Genomic DNA, 26,376 nt, shown 5'->3' with positions numbered 1-26,376 from the left:
TGGTTAAGAAAGAGACTCAGTAATTGAAAATGGTTCATGGTTATTGAATCAAGAATGTTACAGCACAAAAGGGGGCCATTTAGACCTTGATGGCTTTTCCAGCTCTCTGCAAAACTAACACAGCCTTCAGGTCTGGTCTGCAATCTGAATCCTAACCAGAGACTCCACAAATATGTGTTTTCTCACACTGCCTTTGATTTTTTTTTAGCCAATCACCTTATTTTGATGTCGTCTGGGTCTCAACCCCTCCATCAATGTGGACAGTTTCTTATTATCCACTGTGTCCAGATCTCTCATGGTTTAGATATATCTTATCAAATCTCATTCCCTTCTTTAATTGGACAAGCTTAACTTCTTCAGTTTATCAGCATAACCTGTTTAGTAGTCTTGGTGTAAGCATGGGCAAAATCTACTGAAATTAGAACATCAATCCAGCTATTAAATCAGAGTGGCATCAAGAAATCAAGGTAAAACTGCACTTAATGAGAATTTGGCAGAAATCTGCTGTTTGGAGTCATACCTAACATGTAGACAGCTGATTGTGGTTGTTGGAGGTGAATCTCATTCCCAAGACCTCGTTGCAGAAATTACTTAGGCTAGTGTCTTGTGCCTAACTATCATCAGATACTTTATCAATGTCCACTTCATCATTTGGTCAGAAGAATCACTATCATTGAGCACACTCAAGCTAGAAATCAATAGCTAGTTGGAAATATTGCTGGTCAAAATCCAGGAACTCCATCCATAATGGTACTGTGGGTCTACCTATAGTAGACTGGACTCATAGAAGAAGGCATCTCATTGTCACCTTCTCAAATGCCACTAAGGATGGGTAATAAGTGCTGGCCCAGCCAGTGATGCCCATGAGTAAATTAAAAAAAAGATTTCTGGAGGCGAATGATATCAAGGTGCATGTACATTATGTGGGAAAGTGGTATTGAGGGAAATGTTCTACCTTGATCTAAGTAAATAGTGAATTAGGCCGAGGCTGAAAGGCCTATTCCTGTTTGTATGTTCCTAACAGACATTATGTAAATGACTAAAGAAGTAAGGCCTGATATATTTATATAAAATGCCTATTGATTAACTGTATTATCCATTAAATCATTCAGTCAGTCTTTCCTTTATTCTGTTTACCTACTCACGTAATTTGCGGTGGCACAGTGGCTCTGTAGTTAGCATTGCTGCCTCACAGCGGTTGGAACCTGGCTTCAATTCCAGCCTCAGGCAACTGTCTGTGTGGAGTTTGCACATTCTTCTTGTGTCTGCGTGGGTGCTCTGTTTTCCTCCCACAGCCCAAAGATATGCAGGTTATATGGTTTGGTCATGCCAAATTACTCATAGTGTCCAGGGATATGCGGGCTATGTGAATTAGCCAATTAGAATTGCAGGGTCATAGGGTAGGGGAGTGGATCAGGGTGGGATGCTCTTTAGAAGGTCAGTCTGGACTAAATGGGCTGAATGGTCTGCTTCCACACTGTGGGGATTCTAATTGAAATACATTTTTGCCCCTTTTCGTGACTGTTGGCACAGGTGCCTTTCCAGCATTCTTTTCATTGGTTTTAGATTTCTCGGTTTTGTTTCAAACTAGCGTTTTACTGAAGTTGTTGAAACCTCATCAGTGTAGTTGGTCTTAACTTCCATTTGTGACCACACACACTTGCTGTTCTCTTCATTTTGTCCCAGGCTTCAGACCTGGCTGAAGTCCCAGAAGAAGGTGCTGATGCTCCACGTGGGCTGTCAAGGGAGTATAGCGATAGCGGTAAGCATGAAACTAAATCTGCATTTCAGCTCTTTGTGTTGGAATCACTGAGTCCAGAAACTTTAGCATCTGAACATTCTACAAAATGTGCATCTGCTCTGTTAACAGAATTTTGCTACCAAATTTCAAGCAGCATTTGATTAATGCCTGTAATTGAACTAGATCTCAATGATACATGAACATTATTCTTTGTAACTTATCAGTTTTCACGTTCTATTTATTGTTCTGTTTCACAGTTGGCTTTTTAAGTGTTGTAAATGATTAATATTGAAATCCATCCTTTTACAATTTAATGAGACATGAAGTACAATGTTACATACAGAGCAGAAAAAGAAACCAGGGCATGAGTGAGTTTTGGTTATCAGCAATAATGACATTTTTCTTTCTTTTGTAGTATTTGGCTCTCTAGAGAATGGACTTGAAGATATCACGAGGGTAGAAAGGAAGCCTTCCAGTTCTCAGGTAGGAACCTGACAATCCTGATAAGACCATCTTGTAACCCATTTTATGATGCACCAGCTCCAATCACAAAGGCCATGGAAGAGAAGCTGGCATTGATTGCACTTAGGAGTGGAGTGGAAACCTGAGCTAGGAGAGACGCATGTTTCCTTTCACTGTAAAGGAGTAAAGCTCAAATATGTAAATCAGCTGATCCTCTGAATCCATAATTGGGACTATTCCTTTTTGAAGCTGGCTTTCCTTGTCAAGACTGGCATCATTTCACAAGTGAAAGTAGTTTTGAGATTTCTTTAGATCAGTGGATCCCAGTTTCGGTATCTCGGTGATGTTCTTGCCTGCCTGCTTGAAATACATCTTTTGAAGTGGCATGGTACTTTTGTGTCACAGGTTCCGGTGAGTGCCATAATTTAGTTTAATTTTTTTTTAACCCACATATTCTGTGTTGCTGAACAAAGAGACCTTGGAAGGCAGGTTCATAGCTCCTTGAAAGTGGAGTCGCAGGTAGATAGGATAGTGAAGAAGGTGCTTGGTATGCTTTCCTTTATTGGTCAGAGTATTGAGTACAGGAGTTGGGAGGTCATTGGTTAGGCCACTGTTGGAATAATGTGTGCAATTCTGGTCTCCTTCCTATCGGAAAGATGTTGTGAAACTTGAAAGGGTTCAGAAAAGATTTACAAGGATGTTGCCAGGTGGGAGTATTTGAGCTATAGGGAGAGGCTGAACAGGCTGGGTTTGCTTTCCCTGGAGCGTCAGAGGCTGAGGGGTAACCTTATAGAAGTTTACAAAATTATGAGGGGCATGGATAGAGTAAATAGGCAGAGTCTTTTCCCTGTGGTCGGGGAGTCTAGAACTAGAGGGCATAGGTTGAGGGTGAGAGGGGAAAGATATAAAAGAGACCTAAGGGGCAACTTTATCACGCAGAGGGTGGTACGTGTATGGAATGAGCTGCTAGAGGAAGTGGTGGAGGCTGGTACAATTGTAACGTATAAGAGGCATTTGGATGGGTATATGAATAGGAAGGGTTCAGAGGGATATGGGCTGGGTGCTGGCAGGTGGGACTTGATTGGGTTGGGATATCTGGTCGGCATGGACGGGTTAAACCGAAGGGTCTGTTTCCATGCTGTACATCTATGTGGCTCTATGACTCTATTCCCTTTAGAAAGCAGTAGGGGTCACAGACAGGTGAATGAACTTGGAGAAGGGTTGCCCAAATATGATAAAGTTTGTAAATCATCATTAATCCCTTTGTTTTGAAATGTAGGATACCCCATTCATTAAATCATAACGATTGTGAATTGTAATTGTTGACTTTAATATCAGCACTGATATTGCTCTTAAGTAACCAAAAGTTTCTCAAGCTGAAGGATAAGAATCCCATCCTACAAGGCAGAAAAAAGACACTCAGCCATTTAGTATGTGAGACATACTTGTCACATACGCAAATTTCTATACTTAGAAGAGCAACAGTTGGCAAAATATAGCAAACAATTTTTAAAAACCTTGGAATTGACTCCCAATGTCCTATTGAGCAAGTAGCTTATAAGTGCCTTCAAATATTATAGCAATTACTTGCCCCTTTAAGGCCATTAATGGTAAGCTTGTAAAGATGCAGCAGAATAACACACTGTGCATAGCATTGTCTTTCTATTTTTATAATAGTGCAGGAAAAGAGCAGTTTCATTTGCCTTCAGCCATACATATTATGATGACAATATAGTTGTTAATGAATCCTATCAATTGACCGCCATCAATTGAGCTGTACCAAATCTAGATAAAAGGTCTGGCTTGTCCTGCTCCTACAGAACTAGTTTGGAGGCAGGAACTGGAGACTTTCCGCATTTACCGACACATGCGGCTGCCAAACCATGTGCTTATATCTTTTTCTATAGCTAGTTTTTCCTGTAGCAAGTGACTAACCTGTCACCAGACATGATAAGCTTGAACAGCAGAAGCTATCCTCCTATCAACAGTAGATAGACACTTCTGTCTGTTAATGGACCAATTGAAGAAAATGGCGGGTTGGGGTCTTATCCGTGGCATTGGCACTCCAGTCAAGGATAGAACCCAGAATTGAACTGGGCTGCCTCTTGACCACAGACCAGGAATCTAGCAGAGACTGCTGGAATGTGATGGGTACGGCTACAGGCCATTTTGTGGGAGGATTCCTCCTCTACAATGGTGCTCAGACAGCCATGCATGAGATTTTATTTATCACAATACTGCAGTCTCTGCCAGCCCCATCAACTACTGCTTTCCCTCTGGGCTGCTGGTCAGGCCTGCCTTTGATTGCACTTCGTACTACCATGACCATCAACTATACTTAATTGGAAGGGACTTCCTGAGGTGGCTTTTCAGTTGGCACTTCTGTGAAAATTGCAATTGATACCCAATCACAAGCATTTTTCATTTTCAATCTGGAATTCAGGCTCACATTAGCTTCCCAATCCAACCAGGGAAGTCTGTATCATGGTGGGCAAAAACAGTATATAAAAATGTTGCATCTGTCCTTTGATCAACCTCAGTTTATCTTCCAACAGAGGTAATCCAGTCTTGTCAATTCTGTTACCCAAGTAGGTCTCTTGGCTTTCTGGAACACACATGCTAAGGCATACAACCTCCTAGGAGAAACATCTAAGGATTATGTCCAAGTTCTCTAAGTGCTTCTTATTGGTCTTCCCTGTTATTAGCACTTCATCTAAGTAAGTGGCAACCTGGGGTAGACCTTCTAAAATGTTCTTCATCGTCCACTGAAAAATTGCACAGGCTAATGATACCCCAACTGGCAGTCTCGTATATTGGTACAAACCATATGGGTATTAATTGTAGCATATTTCTGGAAAACCTCATCTAACTGCAATTGCAGGTCCAGCTTTGTGAAGGACAGCCCTCTCCAACCCCCCACCTCTCCCCACTAGCATTTCCTATAAATACTCTATGCAAGGGATTGGGTATTTATTCAGCTGCAAAAAGTGGATTACTGTTTGTTTAAAATCCTCACAAAACAGAACCTACCCATTGTGCTTCACAATCACTACAACTGGTGCTACCAATTCCAAAAACTGGACTGGTTTGATGATTCCTTTGATTTCTGGCCTTCTGATTTCTGCCTCTACTTTTGCCCATAAAGCAAATGGCACTGGGCCTCCCCTGCAGAATCGTGAAATTGCTTCCTGATCAAGATGCAAGGTGACCTTGGCTCCTTTGATAGCCCTTAGGCCTTCCTAAAAAACATCCAGTTATTTAATCAGTACTTCACCCAGGCAGCCATTTCTAATTGAAAAATGTTGAGCCAATCTAGCTGAATGTTTGTCAACAAATTTTGCCCCATCAAGCTTGGACCCTATGTCTTTTACTACAGTCAGTGGTAACTGAATCAGCTACTTCTCAGAAAAGACCAGAAAATGTACCCTTAATCTGTAAGGGTTCTCCAGTATAGATTCTCAGTCTATCCAAGGTCTTGCATAAGCCTAAGGATTGGAGTCCAAAACAAATTTTGTTTGAGGTTGGTTCTGCGATTACTGAAACAGCCGCAGCAGTATTGAACTCCAATAGAACCTGGTGACCATTTAACTGGACCTTTATTTTGATTGGTTCTGATTTGGATGTCGCTAAGAAATTTAACTGTTCCAAACCAGATATCGGTGAACTTCCCAAGGTGTGTACTCTCCTGGATACTGGCCTGTAAGTTCTGTTATTCAATTTAGGTCTAGTGGGACTGTTTTATTGTCTCAAGTCTACACAATGGCAGCAACTACAATGGCTTGCTGTCCTGGACCCTGAAGAAGCATTTTGCTCAGGATTGGCTTTGCTTTGGAGTTTTGCTGTGGGCTGACCTAGAGTCCCTTTGTTAAGGATATGTCCTGAATAAGGCTATGCAATTGCCTTCACTCAAATGGTGTTCCACAAGCGCAGTCAGACTGGCGAGAGTGTCCACTTCCATTGGAATACCCTGCATTTCATTTGCTTCATTTGCCACATTCACTTATAAAGTCAGTCGTAGTGCCTGTTGGAAGTCCAACTGAGCTTCAGCTGGCAGTCCTTTTACATGGGTATTAATCCCACATATCAAATCTCATTAAATGTCAAACCAAAGTCGCATGCTTCTGTCAGTCATCTTAACCTAGTCAAAAATCCCGATATGGATTCCCTTGTTTCTCGAATTGCCAAGTAAGACTGATAGCATCTCAGGATTAGAAGAGGCTTAGGATCTTAAGATTCCTTAATTGAATTCACCAAGTCTTGAAAGATTTATATATTTGGTGACTCAGGAAAAGTTAGAGTCCCAATAACCAATAAAGCTGGTGGTCCACAAGCTGCCAGGAGAATTCCTCATTGCTTTTCATCTACCTCAATGTCACTTGCCCAGAAAAAAAGTGCACTTTTCCACATACTGGACCCAGTCTTTGATGGCAGGATTGAACAAGCCAAGCTTCCCAAATAATAGTATAATGCCCAATATACTTACTCCAACTCAATGACAATTATCGCGAGCAAATTTCTTCAGGAGCATGTTTTTCTTTCGTCGCCTGAAATAACTCTACATAGGCTGGTATCCTGTCCCTAAGTCAATCTTTATTTGCACATTGACAGTCCTTGATACTGATCCACACCATCAGAGCCAGCTCTCAGAGTGAACAGGAGTCTGACATCCCTGTTCTAATCTGTCAGCCATGGCTCCCTGATTGGATCAGATTAACAGCCCCAACCAGGTAACTCATACTCTATGAGGCTGATCTCGCTACAACCATTACAGTAGCAATGAAGAAACAGTGTATGTTGTTAGTATCTGAGCATTGTTGGATCTCTTGTGCTCCTCCTACTTACCATTTGTTTATTATGTCATGGGTTTTACGCTGTACAGCCACCTTCAACAACTTGTGGAAGTGCTGCTTTTCTCTGGAGTAATGATTTATCATTTGCAAAAGGTTTCCACTTGCACCTGATTAGGTCCTGTACTTCTTGGTCGTTTTCAACAAGCCACTCATGATGTTTCCTGGTAAAGATCTTTTCGTGGGTGCTTGTTACGGTGGGATTTGAGGTCAAAACACACACTCATCAATCACTCAAAACAACTTCCACTGTGCATACCGTGTTGGCTATGTGTCTTCGTAGATTACTAAAGCAATTCATCTAATGGCAACTCAGTCAAAGCAGGAGACTCACAGGAGAACAGAGGAACTGCTTTGGAGATGTCCTTAAAGTGTCCTTGAAGTGATCAGTCATCCATCCTGACTCGTGAAAGTCTCTTGACCTGAGATTGATCAAAGTGGAGAGAGGTCATTCAGGAATGGAGCAAACGCATGGAAAAACTTTGCCAGGAATGTGTAGTGGCAAGGTTGAGACATCAGAAGGAGTGCACAAATCTCTGAGCACCTTATCTGCCCAACCTTTCAATCATTATTTGCCCTGTCAGAGTCTGCACATCACAAATATGACTGATGAACCATTTCAGAACACATTGAACTGTTGTGAAATGAAGTTATCCTTAATCCCATAGGACTTCCTCAGTGGAAGATAGTCAGAATTCATGGCACGGGTATCTGTATTGCAAGACAGTAGAAGTGGTTTAGTTTGAAAGATAAAGCTTCTCAGTGTGTACTTTGCTGCTGTAGGGAGATTTGTTTTGTCTGTTTTTTGCAACATTCAGGAAGGAGTCATTGACTAGGTCTGCAACTGTGTTGATGAATAAAATATGTTGCGACACCATATGGGACGAAATCAAGCACTAATACATCACATGTACTGAGAAGCCAAAAGACAGTAAAAAATACAAATGGACACATTTGGTCCAGCAATATCCAAAAAGAAAAAATAAATTTAAAATTGAGCTTGTCCCACTTTTAGAGATGGCAATGAAAAAAAAACCTATGACAGAGAAAGCCTTCTGATTGAAGTTTACAAGCCAATGGTTTCCTCAAAAGGTAAATTTCAACGTTCGTGTTAAACCCAATAACACCTGGAAAAGTGAGTGTTAACACCTTAGCGTTCTGGATTTGGTTCAGTTTGACATGGAGAGTAAAACTGTCCATATCAATGAGAGGATACACCAAGGGGGCTCATTCAGCCCCCTATCACACAGAGACTGCTTAAGGCAATATTGAGTTCAGTTAGAGATTAACCTAAAATTCTATTAGCGTTACACATTGTGAAATACTTTGGCTTTAATTTGCAAACAAGTTTGAAAGATATAATCTTTCTTGACTACAAATTTGATTTGATTTTCACACTATCTTCTGCAAACATTTGGAGAAAGAAATTGACATGATAATCTATTTCAGATTCTTGCTGGATTCTTCCATTTGCATTCAATTTACAGCTGTTTTTCATTCTGTTTTTTTCTGATTTGTCCCCATGGACATCTGGAAAATGGTCATGCAAATGCAATAATTTCTCTGATTTCACAGATACTAGCCTCGAATATAGTCAGCTCAAATCATACTCAGCCAACAGAACAAATTTATGTCTTTTATGTAGGTGCATTAAAATTTAACCTGTTTTTTTCTAAACAACCTGTTCAGAGATGTTACTACACACCTCTGGTGCAGGTGGGATTTGAATCTGGGCTTCCTGCAGTAGCGTAGGGATGCTACCGCAGTACCAGAGGGCCCAGCTACATTGGCACTTCTGCTGGTAGTTGCTGAAGGATTCATTTCTGCTATCCCATTGTTTTTGTGCTGTAATTTGAGATCTGAATTTTAAATTATCCTACTTTTCTATGATTCTGGTACCGTGATGCCAGCAATTATGTTGATGGGCAATTATGCTGAAGTGCCTGACTCCAAAGCCTTACATTTCCATAAGGCAATCCAAAGAAATAAATAATAACTTTTGCTGATATCCAGTGAGAATGGCGAATGTGTTTTACCTGGCAAATGGAACTAGATTAGGTTAGGATATCTGGGCGGCATGGATAAATTAGACTAAAGGGTCTGATTCCGTGCTGTACATCTCTATGGCTATGATGCTATGCCCTTTGATCCTGTACCCTAAGACATTTTTATTTAAGATTCCTCATGTTACATAAGATCTTCTTAATTTTAAATTGGCCTCATCTTGAGCAGAGAACTGGATTTGTCTTGCAGTAGAAGGGTTTCTGAAATGATTGAATATTTTTATCACCATCTATACTAAGATATTTTGGAAAATGGCTGTATAATTTCCAGTGAGCTTTCCCTTGTTTGCTGTTTTAATGTAGAAGCAGAAAAATCAATGCAGTCTAGGGGAGAGTAGAAGGAGGCAAGTTTTCAAAGAGAACACCAAATGAAATATTAATTCTCAAAGCATTTACAGGTCTCATAGATCAAAGGAACAGGACAATCGACATTTTGGGCATAAGCCCTTCTTCAGGAAGGCTTATGCCCGAAACGTCGATTCTCCTGCTCCTTTGATGCTGCCTGACCTGCTGCACTTTTCCAGCAACACATTTTTAAGGTCTGATCTCCAGCATTTGCAGTCCTCACTTTCTCCTAGGTCTCACAGATCCTATGACAATTTCATTGGAAAGTGTTACATTAATAGCGTAGGCTTGAAATGTTTTACTCTTCTGCCTCATTGCAGTTCCCTGATCCCTTCTCCAGGACCATCTATCATTTCCTTCAATAAACAATAGACAATAGGTGCAGGAGTAGGCCATTCTGCCCTTCGAGCCAGCACCACCATTCATTATGATCATAGCTGATCATCCTCAATCAGTATCCTGTTCCTGCCTTATCCCCATACCCTTGATTCCACTATCCTTAAGAGCTGTATCCAACTCTTTCTTGAAAATTCTTCACTTGAATACTTGCTTCGAAACTATCTTTACAAAGCTTCTGTTCTTAAGTTCCATTAATCCCAGATATCTCATTAGTATGAATGGCCAATGGATAATTATATTACGTGATTCCAAAGTTTTAAGCAGGCATTCTGGCATACTGAAGCTCAGTGACAGAGATGGCCATCTTTTTCCAGCAAGAATAACCCAAAAGCAGGAACAGCAATAAAAACATTAAAAATAGGAACAGGGTAGTCCATTGATTAAGCTCATGGCTGAACTTCTGCACATATGAAGAAATTGTTAATGGTCATAGAGGACCGACCCCACATAATGCTTTATTCAGAGAATGGAGGTTTTGGATTTAATTTGTTTGAAGATTTTTGGTGTGCATATAAACTCTTTCATTTTGTTTTAAAGATAATGAAAGGAATCTCTTTATTTATTGTCCAGGTTTCTGAGGGACACAGGAAGGTGATGAGAATTTAGCATCTTAACAACATATCACGAAAGCTTCTTAATTTTTCTTGAGACTAAATCTTCTACTCACCAGCTCATCCAAGACTGGGCATATATCTGCAGATGCCCATCAGGACATTGCAGAAATCCTGACGTGGGAATCTATATGGGAATTAATCTATGTTTAAACTTCCAATGGACACTTCCTCTGCTCCCTGTAAACCTCTGTAAATGTCTCTGACTCTGAGCTGGATTACTTATTTGGATATCTATCCTGTTCATTAAAATGTAATCTAACGCATGGATAGGCACACATCCCAATCTCAATCAACCTCCAACTGCCTCCAAGCTCTCAAATATCCCCCAACCACCAAACGACTGTTCTGATTCCCAACCGTTCTCCATTCCAATCCAACTATAACTCCCTCTCCACAAATGGTTTATCCTCCCTACTACCACACACATGCCTCACTTGCCCTACCATTCATCCACAACCCACTTATCAGCCCACCTATTTACCCAAAAGGTCTGGCGCTGGAAAAGCACAAGTCAGGAGCAGGAGAGTCCGAGGAGCAGGAGAGTCAACATTTCAGGCATAACCCCTTCATCAGGAATGTTGGGGTGTGGGGGCAAGGTGGCTGAGATATAAATAGGAGGGTATTGGGGCTGGAGGGAAGGTAGCTTGGAAGGCAATAGGTAGATGAAGCTAAGGGTTGATAGTAATAGGTCGGAGTGGAGGGTGGAGTGGATAGGTGGGAACGAAGATGGACAGGTAGAACAATTCAAGAGGGTGGTGCCAAGTTGGAGGGTTGGGTCTGGGATAAGGTGGGGAGAGGGACAATGTGGAAACTGGTGAAATCGACATTGATGCAATGTGGTAGGAGGGTCACAAGGTAGAAGATGAGGTTTTCTTCCTCCAGGCATCGGGTGGCTGGGATTTGCAGTGGTGGAGGCCCAGGACCGGCATGTCCTTGGCAGAGTGGGAGGGGAAGTTGAAGTGATCAGCCATAGGATGGTGGGATTGTTTGGTGGGGTATCCTGGCGATGTTCTCTGAAACGTTCTGCAAGTTGGTTTCCTGTCTCCAAATGTAGAGGAGACCACATTGAGAGCAACGAACACAGCAGATGAGGTGTTTAGGCATGCAGAAAAGTCTCTGCCAGATGTGGAAGGATCCTTTGGGACCTTGATGGAGGTGAGAGGGGTGGTGTGGGTGCAGAGTTTACACCCTTGCAGCAGCAAGGGAAGGTGACAGGAGTGGAGGGTGGGCTGGTGGGGGTGCGTGGACGTAACTAGCGAGTCGCGAAGACAGTGGTCTCTATGGAATGCTGAAAGGGCTGGGAGGAAAATATATCTCTGGTGGTGGGACCTGATCTTGGTGGTGCAAATAGCGGAGGATGATGCGTTGTCTCCATAGATTAGTGCGATGGAAGGTGAAGACCAGGGGCATTCTGTCCTTGTTGCAGTTGGAGGGGTGGGGTTCAAGGGCGGAGATGCAGAAAGTTGGTGGGATGCACTGGAGGGAATCATCGACCACATAGGAGGGGAAATTGCGGTCCTTGAAGTAGGACGCCATCTGGGATGTTCTGGAGTGGAATTGCTCCTCCTGGGAGCAGATGGGGCGGAGGCAGTGTAAACGATAGCATTTTTAGAGGAGGTGGAGGTGGGAAGAAGTGTGGTCCAGGTAGCTGAGGGGGTCAGTAGGTTTGAAGTATATGGCCATGTTAAGTCGGTCGCTGGAAATGGCAATTAAGAGGTCCAGAAAGGGGAGGGGGTGTCCGAGATCGTCCAGGTGAACTTGAGGTCAAGGTGAAAGGTGTTCATGAAGTTGATGAACTGTTCAACTCCTCATGGAAACACACGGCATCAATGTCACTTTCATCAGTTTCGTCATCTCCCCTCCCCCCACTTTATCCCAGATCTAACCATCCAACTCTGCACTATCCTCTTGAACTGTCCTATCTGTCCATCATCCTTCCCACCTATCCACTCCACCCTCCACTCCAACCTATCACCATTGACCCCCCCACCTTAATCTACCTATTGCCTTCCAAGCTACCTCCCCCGCAACTCCATCCCTTCCTACTTGTCTCTCAGCCTCCTTAACAACCCCACCCCCACACACATTCCTGATGAAGGGCTTATGCATGAAACATTGACTCTCCTGCTCCTCAGATGCTGCCTGACCTGCTGTGCTTTTCCAGCGCCACACTTTTTGAGTCTGATCTCCAGCATCTGCTGTCCTCACTTTTTCCTACCTATTTACCTGCCTCACCTACCTATTCATTCATCCTTTCACCCATTCGTTAACATGCAAAAGCTTACCATTCAGTAAACGTCCTGTCTCCCCTCAACTCTACTTTGCAGGCTGAGTTCTTAGAGAGATGGTGTGCAGCACATTTCTGTGAAAGCCAGGATTGGTAGATCCAATAAAAAAGTACACAGCAGCATAGAGCCAGAAATTTATGAGCAGAGCAGCAATTCCCTTGTCATTGACACTGCTAAGAAAATTATGGTCATCATCCACAATATCTTGTAGGAATTCTTCTGATGCTGCAAGTTTAGATTAGATTAATTACCTACAGTGTGGAAACATGCCCTTCGGCCCAACAAGTCCACACCTACTCTCCAAAGAGTAACCCACCCAGACCCATTTCCCTCTGACTAATGCACTATGGGCAATTTGGCATTCATCTAACCTGCACATCTTTGGACTATGGGAGGAAACCGGAGCACCCGGAGGAAACCCACGCAGACACTGAGAAGATGTGCAAACTCCACACAGACAGTCGCCCGAGGCTAAAATTGAACCTGGATCCCTGGCGCTTTGAGGTAGCAAAGCTAATCACTGGGCCACCATGCCACCAATTGCACTGTGTTATCAGCATCCTTCAAGTTTGTTCTTTTGTTATCCACAAGTATATCCAACTCTGAATTTTTGTTCTCTGTACATATTGAATATTTTTCGGAGACCGGAGAGGGCTCTTGTTGTATTCCTCTCTTCAATTTCCACTTCTCCCTCTTCTCATCTGCTCGTTATTTGCTCTAAATATGGCTCTAGTTACATCTCACATTTTAACTGTGAATGTCACTATTCAGCAACACATTTATTAACTTTTGGTGATGAACACAATCAAACGCTTTTTCCATAGCCTTATCAACTATATAGATGTTCTTGCTTATTTCTAGATATTGATTGAAGGTTGTTCATGGGTTAAATATTCCTTCTCTCATTCCTTCACCATCTAGACTGTGTTTCACCAGTTTCTGCTTCAGGTGTGTTATTTTTTTCAATGATAATTTTAAAGATCATTTTAATGAGATGACTAATTCAGCTCAGAGTTCTATACTGATTGCACTTCATTGTTTTAGGTTTCTTATGTGTCTTAGCAAACAATGTCTCAAGTCATTTAAAATATATCCGTTGATATATATTCAATCACAAATTCCTGTTACCACTTCTATTTCTGTTTCTCCAAGGCTTTCTAGATGTTCTGTAGATGACCTGGACAATAAATAAAGATCTGTGGAAGAAAACAGAGGTCTTTTGAAATGTGGATGCTAAGGAGTATGCTTAATATTCCATGTATAGACCATAAGTGAAATGAAGAGGTGCTTGAAATATCAAGAGCAAAAGGAATTCTGAAAAAGTGACATCCAGAAAAGAAAATGTCAGTATTTCAGCCATTTGACCAAAGCTGAAAAGCTGCAGAGATCTCTACTGGAGGGCAGCAGAAGGAGGAGTAGACCTAGACATAATTGGATGATGGACTTCACAGAGTGGTTGCAAGTGAACTACTGTGGAAATGGGGATATGGCGCACAACAGATAGGCCTGACAGCTCTTTGACAGCAGATCCCTTGTTAGGAGTAGCTAGAAACAACAGTGAAGAAAACTGTCAATTTCATATTAATTGTATTTAATTGTTTGTAAGTTGTGGGCAGTAAATGGGCATTCACTGTCTATAAGTCGATATAGACTGATACTGTAGTTCAGAGGCAAATGCTTGTAATGCACAATTTTGTAAATAAATATAAAAATATGTAAAAGTTGGCTCCAGTCCTATCATTCACCATCTGGGTTTCTGGCATCGAATTACCCCTGGGTTTGTTTTCTCAAGTCTGCTAATTGCATCAACACTGATTGTGAATATCTCATTCAGAATGAACAGTTACTCAGTTTTGCAGCCTTAACTGGTTTTCCAAAGGTACAGGACACCATTGAGTATCCATGTGTGCCAATTCAGGCAGCCCCAGGACAACCCCAGGAATATTTATCAATGTCAAGGGTTTCCACTCCCTCAATATTCATGACTACAAAAAAAAAGGCCTGATGTGATTTTGCATAAGTTTTTCGCAGCTGCCATGATGCTTCCATATTGAAGCAGTTCCAACATCGCTGAGGTCTTCAATCCTGAAAGCATACATGTAAGGTGGCTTGTAAGTGACCAGAGCTACCCACTGAAAACTTGGCATGACATCACCAGAAACTGTTCCACTGAAGTGCTACAGTAGACATTAGATTCTATAGAATGGTTGTGGCATGACAACAACTGTGCACAATACTGCACAGCAGTGAGGCTTGGACATGCAGGAAGAACAATAAAAGACCTCCAATCCTGCTCTGACAACTTGAGAAACAAAGGCAAGAGGAGACTGATTCTCTTATTAATGTTCAGTTCGCTTAACTTACAACAGTTTGCCAACAGTGTCAGAAAGTGCATCCATCACTCTTGATCCATTCTCTTTCCCCTCCACTGACAAAAAGCAGTCCTTACCAAACAGCCACCCTTTAAATATTGACCTGATGAGTCATGTTTTCACATTCAAATGAGAAGGCCACTTTGCACTCGGTACTTGAGAAGGAGAAAGTAGGAAAGTGGAGAGAAAAAGTAGAATATATGTGAGCTAAGTAAAAAAAACTATCAAAACAACACTTTGTTTTGCACTCATGTTGAACTTGTTGAACCACCAATTGTCACTTTTGTTTCTTCTCCTCCATGCCACTACTTCTATGACTTCAACAAAGGTAGAAGCAACATATTTAGATCTCTTCAATTGTTATTGAGATCCTTGTGTCTAATGTGGGCTACTGACTTGGAGAGGGGTTTTGGGACATAAATGGAAATGCTTTCAATGCAGTACCCATTCCATGATTGTTCAACATCTTTCTCGTGGTCCAGATACATGTCAATTTAGCATTGTGTTTAAGATCACTTTGGTGCAGATCATTGTGTTTCTATAAGACCAAGGCTAAGATACCTGCCAAGTTTTTTGTGATGGACAAGATGCTAGCATCCCAATTCTGCACAGATAATGAAGACATATATGGATTTATTAGGTTGGCTGAGGGTGCCATGAAGGACTTGTCTGAGGTGTGGTCATCCCCTCAGGTTAAACTACTATCTGTCATTTCTCTGTAACAAGAATGCAGGTCTGTAGTCTGGTAAGACTGTGATGACTTTACCTTAGATGAGTTCAATGGCTATTCTAGTCATGAAAGAAGAGATCATCTTCGTGGCATCTGATATCACACCCCCATGCTAAAATTGATTCCTTCAATCTCTCTGCAATTATGGCGGTCTAATTTGAAGGTCAGTCAGTGTATTGCATATTTTCTGCTGCTCTCTGATGATTCATCTCTTCAACAATGGTTCTTTGATTACATCAAAACCATGTTGTGTTGATCAGGGCTTAGAAACATTGTGCCATTTGACATGAGCTCTACATTGTCCTGCGTCATTTGCTCTTACTCATTTGTGAAGTGTGAATTACTAAGAAAAGGTCCAACTATCTACCTAACTGATGTCACTGAAGTGCAAGTTCCTGAGCGGATGCACGTTCAGAAGACATCCTGTGATGTTGCACTTTCAGAATGACTCCTCTCCTCTCGGATCTCTGTGCCTACAGTGCCCATTATCTACTGCTATACAGGTGAAAGCTTTTATTTTTCACAGATGCTCCCTGACCTGAGTATTTCCGGCATTATTTTCTGCTTCAGATTTCCAGTGTCTGCAGCATTTTGCTTTCCCACGAGTACATCAGGCAAGTTGTCATTAAGAAAATGATTATATCTTACTCCTTGTTGAAATCACATTAGCATGAATGACCTAGAGATTTTATTTTAATCATGTCACTATGTAACTGAGACCATCTGTGTTTCCATTTCCAAAGATTTGTGTATCCCTCTCTGTAGCTCTGAGCCTAGTAATCTATGGAGGGTGACCTCTATTTGTCTCCCTGTATTTTCTATTTTCCTTTCCTACAAGGGACTGGTTAATTGAAATAGCTGATCTTCATCCACTCTATAATTCAATTGCTGCAACTGAGTGGTAAATCTATTGAACAGAAAATGTGGTGCCAGTTCAGCAGATTGCTTTCTCCTGGATAATGTTGAACTTCTTGAGTGTTATTGAAGCAGCACTCATTGAGGCACTTGGACAACATTCTATCACACTGCTGAGTTGTGTCTTGTAGATGGTGTATGGTTATTAGAGGGATAGGAGGTAACTTGCTCATCACAGGATTACTAGTCTCTGACCTGCTGTTGGAATCACAGTATTTATATGGCTGATCCAGTTCACCATCTGGTTGATGTTAACCTCCAAGGATGTTACTGTTGGAGGATTCAGTGATGGTAATGCTATTAAATATCAGATGACTATCATTGGATTCTTACTTCCTTGAGATGGCTGCCATCGAATGCTTGTGAGACGAATGTTTCTACCTATTAGCCCAAACATGGATGTTGTCCAGGTTATCTTGCATATGGACATGGATTGTTTCCATATCTGAGAAGTTGTGAATGGTGCTGTAAAATCGTGCAGCCATTGGCAAACATTCTTACTTCCAACCTTATGATGGGGTTATTGGTAATGGAGCTGATGATGTTCAGACTGAGGATACTACCCTGAGGAATTCCTGCAGAGATTTTCTGGGCTGACCCTTTGGAGCAGGAGGTTCGTCCAGGCAAAGAAGGCTGTACCTTCAGTGCAGGCAGTACCACTGGCCCAAACAAGTGTACGTTTGGATAAAACAAAGAATTGCTGATGCTGCAGATCAAAACCAAAAACAGAAGTTGCTGACAGGATGTAGCAGGTCTGGCAGCATCAGGAGAGAAAGCAGAGTTAACATTTCAAGTGTGGTGACTCTTCATCAGAGCTGGTATTAAGTGTAAGTTTGGAAATCTCATTTGGTCCTGACACCAAAGGCCACTGGAAAATCCAGCCCAAAAAGCCACTGACAGAGGAGCTGTCCTCAATTTTGGGATATCCATGTAGTGTCTGACCATCCCTTCCTTAAAACAGGAACCATTAGGTTTCTACTTTCTTTTTCTAAGTGTTAAATGTTGAAAGATGTAGACTGTTGAATATATGTCACTTGAATCAATGTGAACTTAAAATTTTTTCTGTGAATTTTCTCCATTCTGCTCCTGTTTCAAACCTCCTTTTGTGTAGCATCTCTGACCAAACTACAGCAAGAAAGCAATCCAGCAGAATCCCAGACATTGTTTCAATACTTAATGTCTCCATTTAAAGTTAGAACATAATACACTTAAAGCTAGTTTCTCTTCAAGGTGTGTATCATATATCATGAATATTATATAAATTATAGGTAATCAAGGGATATAAATATGTAAGTTAGCTCGCTGAGCTGGAAGACTTACCATCAACCTGAACTACAAATCTTCTCAAAAATCACTAAGAGATTAAATTTTTAAAAATCAACTTTTTGAAAATTATGTTATAATGGTTTACAATTTCTGAACATTGGCAGACCTTCAATGGCATTGCTCATAGTGGCTGGGGCTTTCCTGTACAAGGTCGGATGTCAGAGAAAGGGAAACTTAGATATCACCCCAAAGAGTGTTTTTCATGTTTATGGATCCTCACTGCCTCAGAATCAACTCTCATCTTTTTCTTACCATTCATCTATCAGGTGTAGTCACTTTCTATCCCTAATTGCCCTTAAGAAGTTGGTGATGAGTCACATTCTTGAACTGAAGCAGCTCATGAAATGCAACATTGCTGCTGTGCCGTGAAGGAGAAAATATGAAACAAAGCCGCTGGACAGTACAACCTCGATTATCCGAACATCAATTCGGATTATCCGAACAAGATCTCAAGGTCCCGTAAAAATGGCATTAGGCAAGTCAGCTTTCAGTTGCCAGTTAAACAGCATTATGGGGTGCATTGCTAGATAACTGAAAAATGTTCTATAACCAGCAGTCAAATTACTGCTTGTTTATGATAGATCAGTTATCAGTTAGACAGCATTATGGCAAGCATTGCTGGATAACTGAGAAATGTTTGATTACCAACACTCAAATTACTGCTTGCTTATGATCAGATCGCTTATCCAAATGATCAATTATCCGAACAAAATAATCCCTGCCCATCTCATTCAGATAATTGAGGTTCTACAGTACTTACAAGCTGTGATAGCTTGTGAATTGGAGAGGAACCTTGCAGGTGGGGGTGTTCCCATGCATCCTCTGCCATTGTCCTTCTTTGTAACAAAGGTCTTACATTTGGAAGTTCCTTTTGAGGAAATGTCAAGTTGTTGTATGCATATTGTAGATGGTGTTCAATGTTGCCACAGTGCACTGATAGTAGAAGAAAAGTGAAGCTTTAAGGTGTGGGTAGGGTGCCACTGAGGTAAGCTGCCTTGTCCTGAATGCTATTAAGCATCTTGCTTCTGCAGCAATGTTCAGGGACTGAGACAATTGGCCTCCAATCAGAACAACCATCTGCCTTTGTGCCAGGTATGACTTCAGCGGGTTTTCCTCCAATTTTAAATAGCTTTTTGACAACACATTGCTCCCTTGATATCAAGTGCAATCACTTGCACCTCATTTGTGGAATTCAGATGTTTTGTCAATGCTTAACCCAGGCTCAAATGAGTTGTGAAGCCAAGTGGCAGAACCCAAACAGAGCAACAGGGAATAGGTAACTTATTATTGAGTGCGACTTGACAATACTGTTAAGGTCCATTTTCCACACTTTGATGATTGCGAATAGGCTGAGGAAGTAGTAAGAGCCTGAATTGATTTTTTCCTGCTATTGTTGGGCTGGGCATAGAATGATTAAAGCACAGAGGTTCTGGGTAAGCTGTGCAAACTCTCAGCAAGAGCGGCTCACGAGTACACTTTCTCTGCCTTTCCCTGTTGCTCTGTAATTTCTGTTTTTCTCTTCAAAAGAAGATCCATGGCAGGAATAAGTATTCAGATATTTTTAAAATATTGTTTTTATTCATAGATGGAATGTGAGATTTGCTGGCTGGGTTAGCCCAAGAGAAAGTGATGAGTTTTCTTCTTAAAGTGCTGCAGTCCATGTGTTTAGGACCATCTTGAATGTTGTTAGAAAGTGAGTTTCAGGATTTTGACCCGGGGCAATGAAGGAACAGTGATACAGTTCCATCAGGATGATGTGTTGTACTTGACCTTGTGTCAAAAAGAAGTTGAGCTTTCAGTTGGTACCCTATTCCCAAAACTGCACTTAGAGAGATCTGATATATCTGAAGTTCCTGGTATTTCATCTCTTAATTCAAAAGCATGGAAACGCAGGTCTTGCGAGGTTGTAAATCCACTGTGAGTGCAGGAGTGATAGAGGTAAATCAGTCTTTACACATCTCAAGGGATAAAAATACTCCATCAAGGCATCACTCAGTGCAAAGCTCTCAATATGGTAAGTTGGCCCTTGCACCTACCTGTGAATAATTGTGCGTCATAGTCATTGAACATGTATAGTGTGAAGAGGAAGTAGCATTGGGAGGGCAACATCACAGTTATCTATGTGCCAGCAATGGCTTAGTTGGCTGTACTCTTGCAGCTGACTCAAAAAGCTTCAGGTTCAAGTCTCACATAAGCTGAGGCTCCAATGTAGTGCTGGTGGAGTGTAGATATTAAAGATGCTGCTTTTTGTCCTCTCTGATGTATGTAAAAGCCCCCACAGCACTATTTGAAAGAAGGTTGGGAGTTATCCAAAGTAGCTTAGCCAATACTTATCTATCAATTAACATCACAAGAATATCTGGTCAGTATATTTGCAGGAGTTTGCTGTGAATATCAAACATATTATTCTCGAGTAGGAGAAGGCCATTCAGCCTTCTGAGCCTGAACTGCCATTTAATAAGATCATGACTGAACTGATAGTAGCCTGAATTCCTGCCTGCTTCTTATATCCATTAACCCTCTTGTCAATAATCCATCAAAGTGCCCTTCTCCACTGCTCTCTGGAGAAGAGAATTCTACAGACCAATGAACTAAGAGGAAAAAAGTTCTCATCTCTCTCTTAAGTGGGAGATCCTTTATTTCTAATTCATGTCTCCTATTTCTAGTCTCTCCTACAAAGAGAACATCTCTGCTGCACCACTTCCATTCCGATTGAGATCCTGATATATACCAACGAGTTTACTTCTCATTTTTTTAAACTCTAATGGATGCAAGCCCGACCTGTCTAAACATTTGCTGATAAGATAGACCCTCATCATAGGAATCAGTCGAATGAATTTTCTCCGAACAACTTCCAATGGTATTACATCCTTACTCAAGGTGAGACGAAAATTGTACATAGTATTCCAGGTGTCGTCTTACTAGCAGCCTATACAATTTTAACAAAAGTTTCCTTTCATAGTATATTCCTCTTGCAATAAACAGCAATATATGATTTGACTTCCAAATCACTTGTTGCACCTTCATGCTAGCTTTTTCATGTGATTCATCTACCCACCAAGTTGTGCCGTTTTCCTCCATTTAAATAATATGCTGCTTTTCCATTCTTCTTACCAAAGTGGATAACTTGATATTTTCCCATTATCTGTCATCTGCCATTCTTTTGCTACTTATTTATCTATCAATATCCCTTTGTTCTCTTAACAATTTTCTTTTCTCCCTATCTTTGTGTTGTCTGTAAATGTAGCTATCATGTACTCAGTCCCTTCATCTGTTCCTATATGCACATACGTATATTTAATAAATATTTGAGTCTCCATCACTTATCCTTGTGGCTCTCCGCTAGTTGCGGCTTGCCAAACTGAAGATAAAGCATTTGTCTCTTCTTTTTGTTACCCAAACAATCCTCTATATATGATAATATGTTGCTCCCTACGCCATATGCTTTCATTTTACATAGTAACTGTTGATGCGACACTTTATCAAATGTCTTTTCGAAATCCAAATCCACAATATCTAATGGTTCCCCTTGTTGACTGTCCCTAGCTGTATTAAGATTGTCTAAGCACCTGGCTGTAACCTCTTTAGTAAAAGTTTCTGGCATTTTCCCTTTGATACATGCTAAATTAACTGGTCTGTAGTTACCTATTTTCTTTTATTTTGCTTTCTTGAAAAGAGGAATTGCTCTTTTCCAATCTAAGGGCAATTAACATGATACCTTTCCTGACTCAAGGGAATTTTAAGCAAATTAAAACAATGCTTCCTTTATCTCCCTTGCCACTTCTTTTAGGATCCTAGATAAGTCTGTCCAGTCCTGGTTGCTTGTCAGCCTTATTTCTCAGCGCCCTCACCCTGTTGATAATAATTGCTTTCAGTTTTCCCCTCTTCCTGTTACTTCTTGATTTACAAGTATTTGTAGAATGTTATTGCATCTTTTATAGTGAAGACACAAAATATCTATTAAATGCTTCCACCATTTCCTTATTTCCCATGACTTCACTAGACTGTCTCTCTCGTGGACCTATGAGTTTGATGGTTACTCTTCCTTTTTAAATAATTGTAAAAACTCTTGCAACATGTTTTTATTTTTTGACATAGCCTATTATTGTACTCTAATTTCTCCCTTCTCATTAAATTTTTAGTCATCCTTTGAGGGTTTTAAAATTCTGTCTAATCTTCTGACCTACTCTAATCTTTACATCATAGAAACATAATAGCTGGGATTGGGAATAAAACCATTTGACCCTTCAAGCCAGCTCTGCTATTCAAAATGATCAAGGTTGATTCACTATCTCAATGCTATATTCCTACTTCCTCCTCACATCCCTTAATGCCTTCAAAATCTGAAGAAAAATCTGTCTCTTTCTTGATTGGATTATTGCATTATGCGCTATTTTTCAATTTGGTGATATTTTTAATTACCTTAATTAGCCATGGATATGCATTTATCTTATATAGTCTTTCTTTCTTATTGGTGTATATTGTTGGGGAAAGTCATGAAATATCTGCTTTAATGTCAGCTGCTGTATTTCTACTGACCTAACGCTTGGCTTATTTTCCTAGTTCACCTTAGTCCGTCATCTTATTAATTGCCTTTAAGTTTAAAATATTAGTCTTTGACCCTCTCATCTCTTTCTTGAATGCTGAACTGAATGTGAAATTCCAGTGTTCACTGCCACTTAGAGACTCCTTGACTATGAGGTGGAAACTGTATGCAAGTTAGCTGCTACTCTCCAGTATAACAGCAGTAGTGTAATGTGTTACATCGGAATATAAGTAGGCAATTCAGACCCTCAGCCCTGTTCTGCCATTCAATGAGATCGTGTCTGATCTATGGCCTAACTCCATGTTCCTGCCTTAGGCCCATATCCCTTAATACCTTTGCTTAACAAAAATGTATCTATCTCAGATTTAGAATTAACAATTGCTCCAGCATTATCTGCGATTTGAGGAAGAGAGTTCCAAACATATACCACCCTTTGTGTGTAGAACTGCTTCCTAACATCCCTCCTGAATGTTGTGGCCCTAATTTTTAGACTATATCCCCTAGTTATAGAATCACCAACCAGCAGAAATACCTTACATTTTACTGTTAATATCTTGAAGACATCAATCGGATCACCCCTTAATCTTCTAAACTCTAAAAGAAAGCTGGCCTAATTTGTATTATATCTCCTCATAACTTAGCCTCTGAGGTCCAGATATCCATCTTGTAAACCACTGTGATACTCCCTCCAAAGCTACTATCCATACTAAGATGTGGTGCTCCGATCTGCTCCCAGTACTCCAAGTGGAGTCTAACTAGGGTTTTGTATAGGTGGAACATAACTTTTGCATTATATCCTGTGGATATAATAGCCAGCATTCCATCAGGCTTCTCGATTATTTTCTGCAATAATTCATGAGAGATATCATGAGAGATAGCCAATTTTGCATAATGTTGTTGTCCACCATTAACAGTATAAAGGATGTAGACTATGCTCCCAACCAGCCTGCCCAAGTGAGGCAGCCACACATCCTGATGCCAACAAACATGACCAAAGCAGGCAGGAGGAGCTTGAAATAAAAGGGGTTCTACACAAACCTTACAGATAAAGGTGGGAAGGCATGGCAGGGAATTACACGTAAAAGGCATGGTTATTAGGGGTGCCAAATGAATCTTGTGGAATGGAGTTAGCAACGAGGAGACAGAGGGCAGAGGGGATAAGGAAGGGTTGAAGCTGCCTTTTGAGACTGAGGAGCACAATGGGATCATGATATATGATGGTGAAGATGAAGGAGTTGTTTAATTGAATAAGAGGCGACGCAAGGCTAAGGGTAGATATGGAGAGATGAAGGAGTGTGGGCTTGGGGTAACTTAGGAATATCAAGGAAAATAGGGAATGGGGTGTCAATTTTACAGATGGCTTAAGGCATGACAGAGAGGACACTAGCAGAAAGAAGAAGGCAGAAGAAATATGTATGTTAAAGGAAGCTGATTCATGATAAAGAAATCAAAAGAAAAATGTGCATGCACCATTCTTCCCTTCAGTTAGTTCAATACAGAGGCCCTAACTGAGCTTGCAAATAGAAATGGCAGGGCCTGAAGTCTATTTGTGTTCCTGCGTGACTCAAAAACTCAAATATATGAGGCAAAACAGAAAACAAGAAAACAGATTGCACAGGCACTTAATTGAGGAATACACTGAATACAGCACTCACTGTGGCATAACAGTTAATAGGCTCAAGCCACCTTTAATACTGACATTGCAACCAGATTCCATAGTGCATTGAGCTCTAAGCTGAAGAGCAACTCACACTGACCATTAATGCATTAATGTTGCTGAGGTGTGCAACACCTTCATTGATCTCCACAGCTGAATGTTATGGACACGGAATAAGGCTGCAATAATTCTAGTGTTTGTATATGAACAATATTAAATATATCATTGATCCCAAAGACTGTGTAAGAGGGCAGAATGAAGGCCACCAAGTGTCAAAGTGAGCCACGTACCACATTCATTGAAAGCACGATAATGCTCAAATTCCTGCCTATGGCTGACTGAGGAAGAGGGCAACTGGTCACCCGTCTTGCAAGATGGGCCTTACCATATTCGGGGTGGCAGGGCAGGCTTTTGTTTAGGAGAGAAGCAGCCTGATAAGGGCTGAACCATTAGGTTAACTAAGTTCTCAAAAGGAAGCCCAAACATCTCTTTTCTGCTAAAAGAGAGTGCTGAAGAAACTCAGCAGGCCTGTCAGCACCTGTAGAAAGAAAGCAGTTTAGGTTTTGAGTTTTTTACTCAAAAGTTTCAGTTCTGAAGAAGGATCAATGAACTCAAAATGTGAACTGTGTTTCTCTCCACAAACTGCTGCGAGATCTGCTGAGTTCTTCCAGCATTTTCTGTTTTTGTTTGTTTCAGATCCTCATCATCCACAATTCTATGTTTTATCTCTTTCCTGCTATTTGTTCATAGATCCTTACCTCATTGCAATATGTTTGACAGCTAAACCCAGCAGCTGCACTGACTTTGCTGTGCTAAAGAGGAGGAGAAGGAGAAGAAGATGAAGGAATGCCTACTGACAACAGCACCAGAGACTCAAGCTCAAGGCACTCCAGCTGTGGTTGCGTCAAGCACAGACTAAAGAAGGGACCCCGTGCATGTCCATCAAGCAGTGTACTGCACATTTGTGACTTCTTGCTGGAAGATCTGCAGCTGTGCAGCTTGGGAGGAAATACTATGCCCACGGAGCTGAAGCTCACAGCAGGACTGAACTTCCTCACCGCCAGATCCTTTCAGACCATGACCAGGGAGGTGTATCTAATCTCTCAGCCAATCATGTGTAAGAGCATTTGAGTTTACAGACACCCTTTTCAGGAAAGCACACCTGTTTCATCCAATTCTCCATGGACGCAGAGAGCAAGATGCCCAATGCCTCAGGTTTGCAGCATTATGGGTCCTTGAGCCAATGACTGTATACCTGGCTCTCAGAGTTTTCTGGCATCATTCAAGCAAGAAGAAGAATGGATCTCAGTCCCTCAAAATCTAACCAGCTTTTGAACATAGACAACGATTCCTGTATCAGTGTGCCTCTATACCAGGCATTATCATGTGATTCATATTCTACAAACTTTCAAGTACCATGAATTTACATTCCCCCACATTATCTTCATAACTGGCTCATGGGTGATGAGGGGTACCTGCAAAAGACACAGCTTAGTGTACAGTCTGATACTGATAATGCTATCTATGCATTCATGGGGGTGATCGTTGAACAGACAGATGGTTTCCTGAAGATGTACTTTCATTTTCTGGTCTGCTGAGTTGGAGCACTCCAATAGTTGCCAGACCTGCCTCCAGCATAGCGATTGTTTTCTGCATCCTGCACAACCTCGCTCAACAATAGAGTTACAACATAGTGGAAGGGGTGATGACCAGTCACATACAAGGAAGAAGGGAACTCTGACAGAGACACTGAGAGAGGTGGCACCAATCATGTCACTGTTGGTGAAGCCAGGACAGTAGTGAGATGCGAAACAAAAGCCAAAATTGCTGGAGAAACTCAACAAGTCTGGCAGCACCAGTGGAGATAAAGCAGACTCAACACTTCACGTCCAGTGACCTTTCTACAGATGCTGCCAGAGCTGCTTCGATTCTCCAGCAATTCCATTTTTTTTTGTTTCAGATTTCTAACATTCACAGTTCTTTACTTTTGGTGTAGTAATGGCAGATAGGTTTTCTGGGCCTACTAGCAGAGAGATTTGAGATCAAATGACTTTGGTCTAATATGACTGGT

General features: G+C 41.2%; 1 protein-coding gene across 2 annotated transcripts in view; it reads left to right on the top strand.

Annotated features, from left to right (window-relative positions):
* stac (SH3 and cysteine rich domain) overlaps positions 1–26,376 on the top strand; it is a 124,902-nt gene that overhangs the window by 60,912 nt on the left and 37,614 nt on the right. For both annotated transcript variants that reach the window (XM_072571078.1, XM_072571079.1), the window contains exons 6-7: positions 1,687–1,762; positions 2,157–2,224. In XM_072571078.1, coding sequence (XP_072427179.1) covers positions 1,687–1,762; positions 2,157–2,224 — 144 coding nt within the window. The remainder of the gene's footprint in view (positions 1–1,686; positions 1,763–2,156; positions 2,225–26,376) is intronic.

The sequence above is a fragment of the Chiloscyllium punctatum genome, chromosome 5, assembly GCF_047496795.1.
Source record: "Chiloscyllium punctatum isolate Juve2018m chromosome 5, sChiPun1.3, whole genome shotgun sequence".
NCBI lineage: Eukaryota > Metazoa > Chordata > Chondrichthyes > Orectolobiformes > Hemiscylliidae > Chiloscyllium > Chiloscyllium punctatum.
The sequence above is the reverse complement of the archived record's forward strand: the minus strand, read 5'-3'. Positions and strand labels throughout refer to the sequence as shown.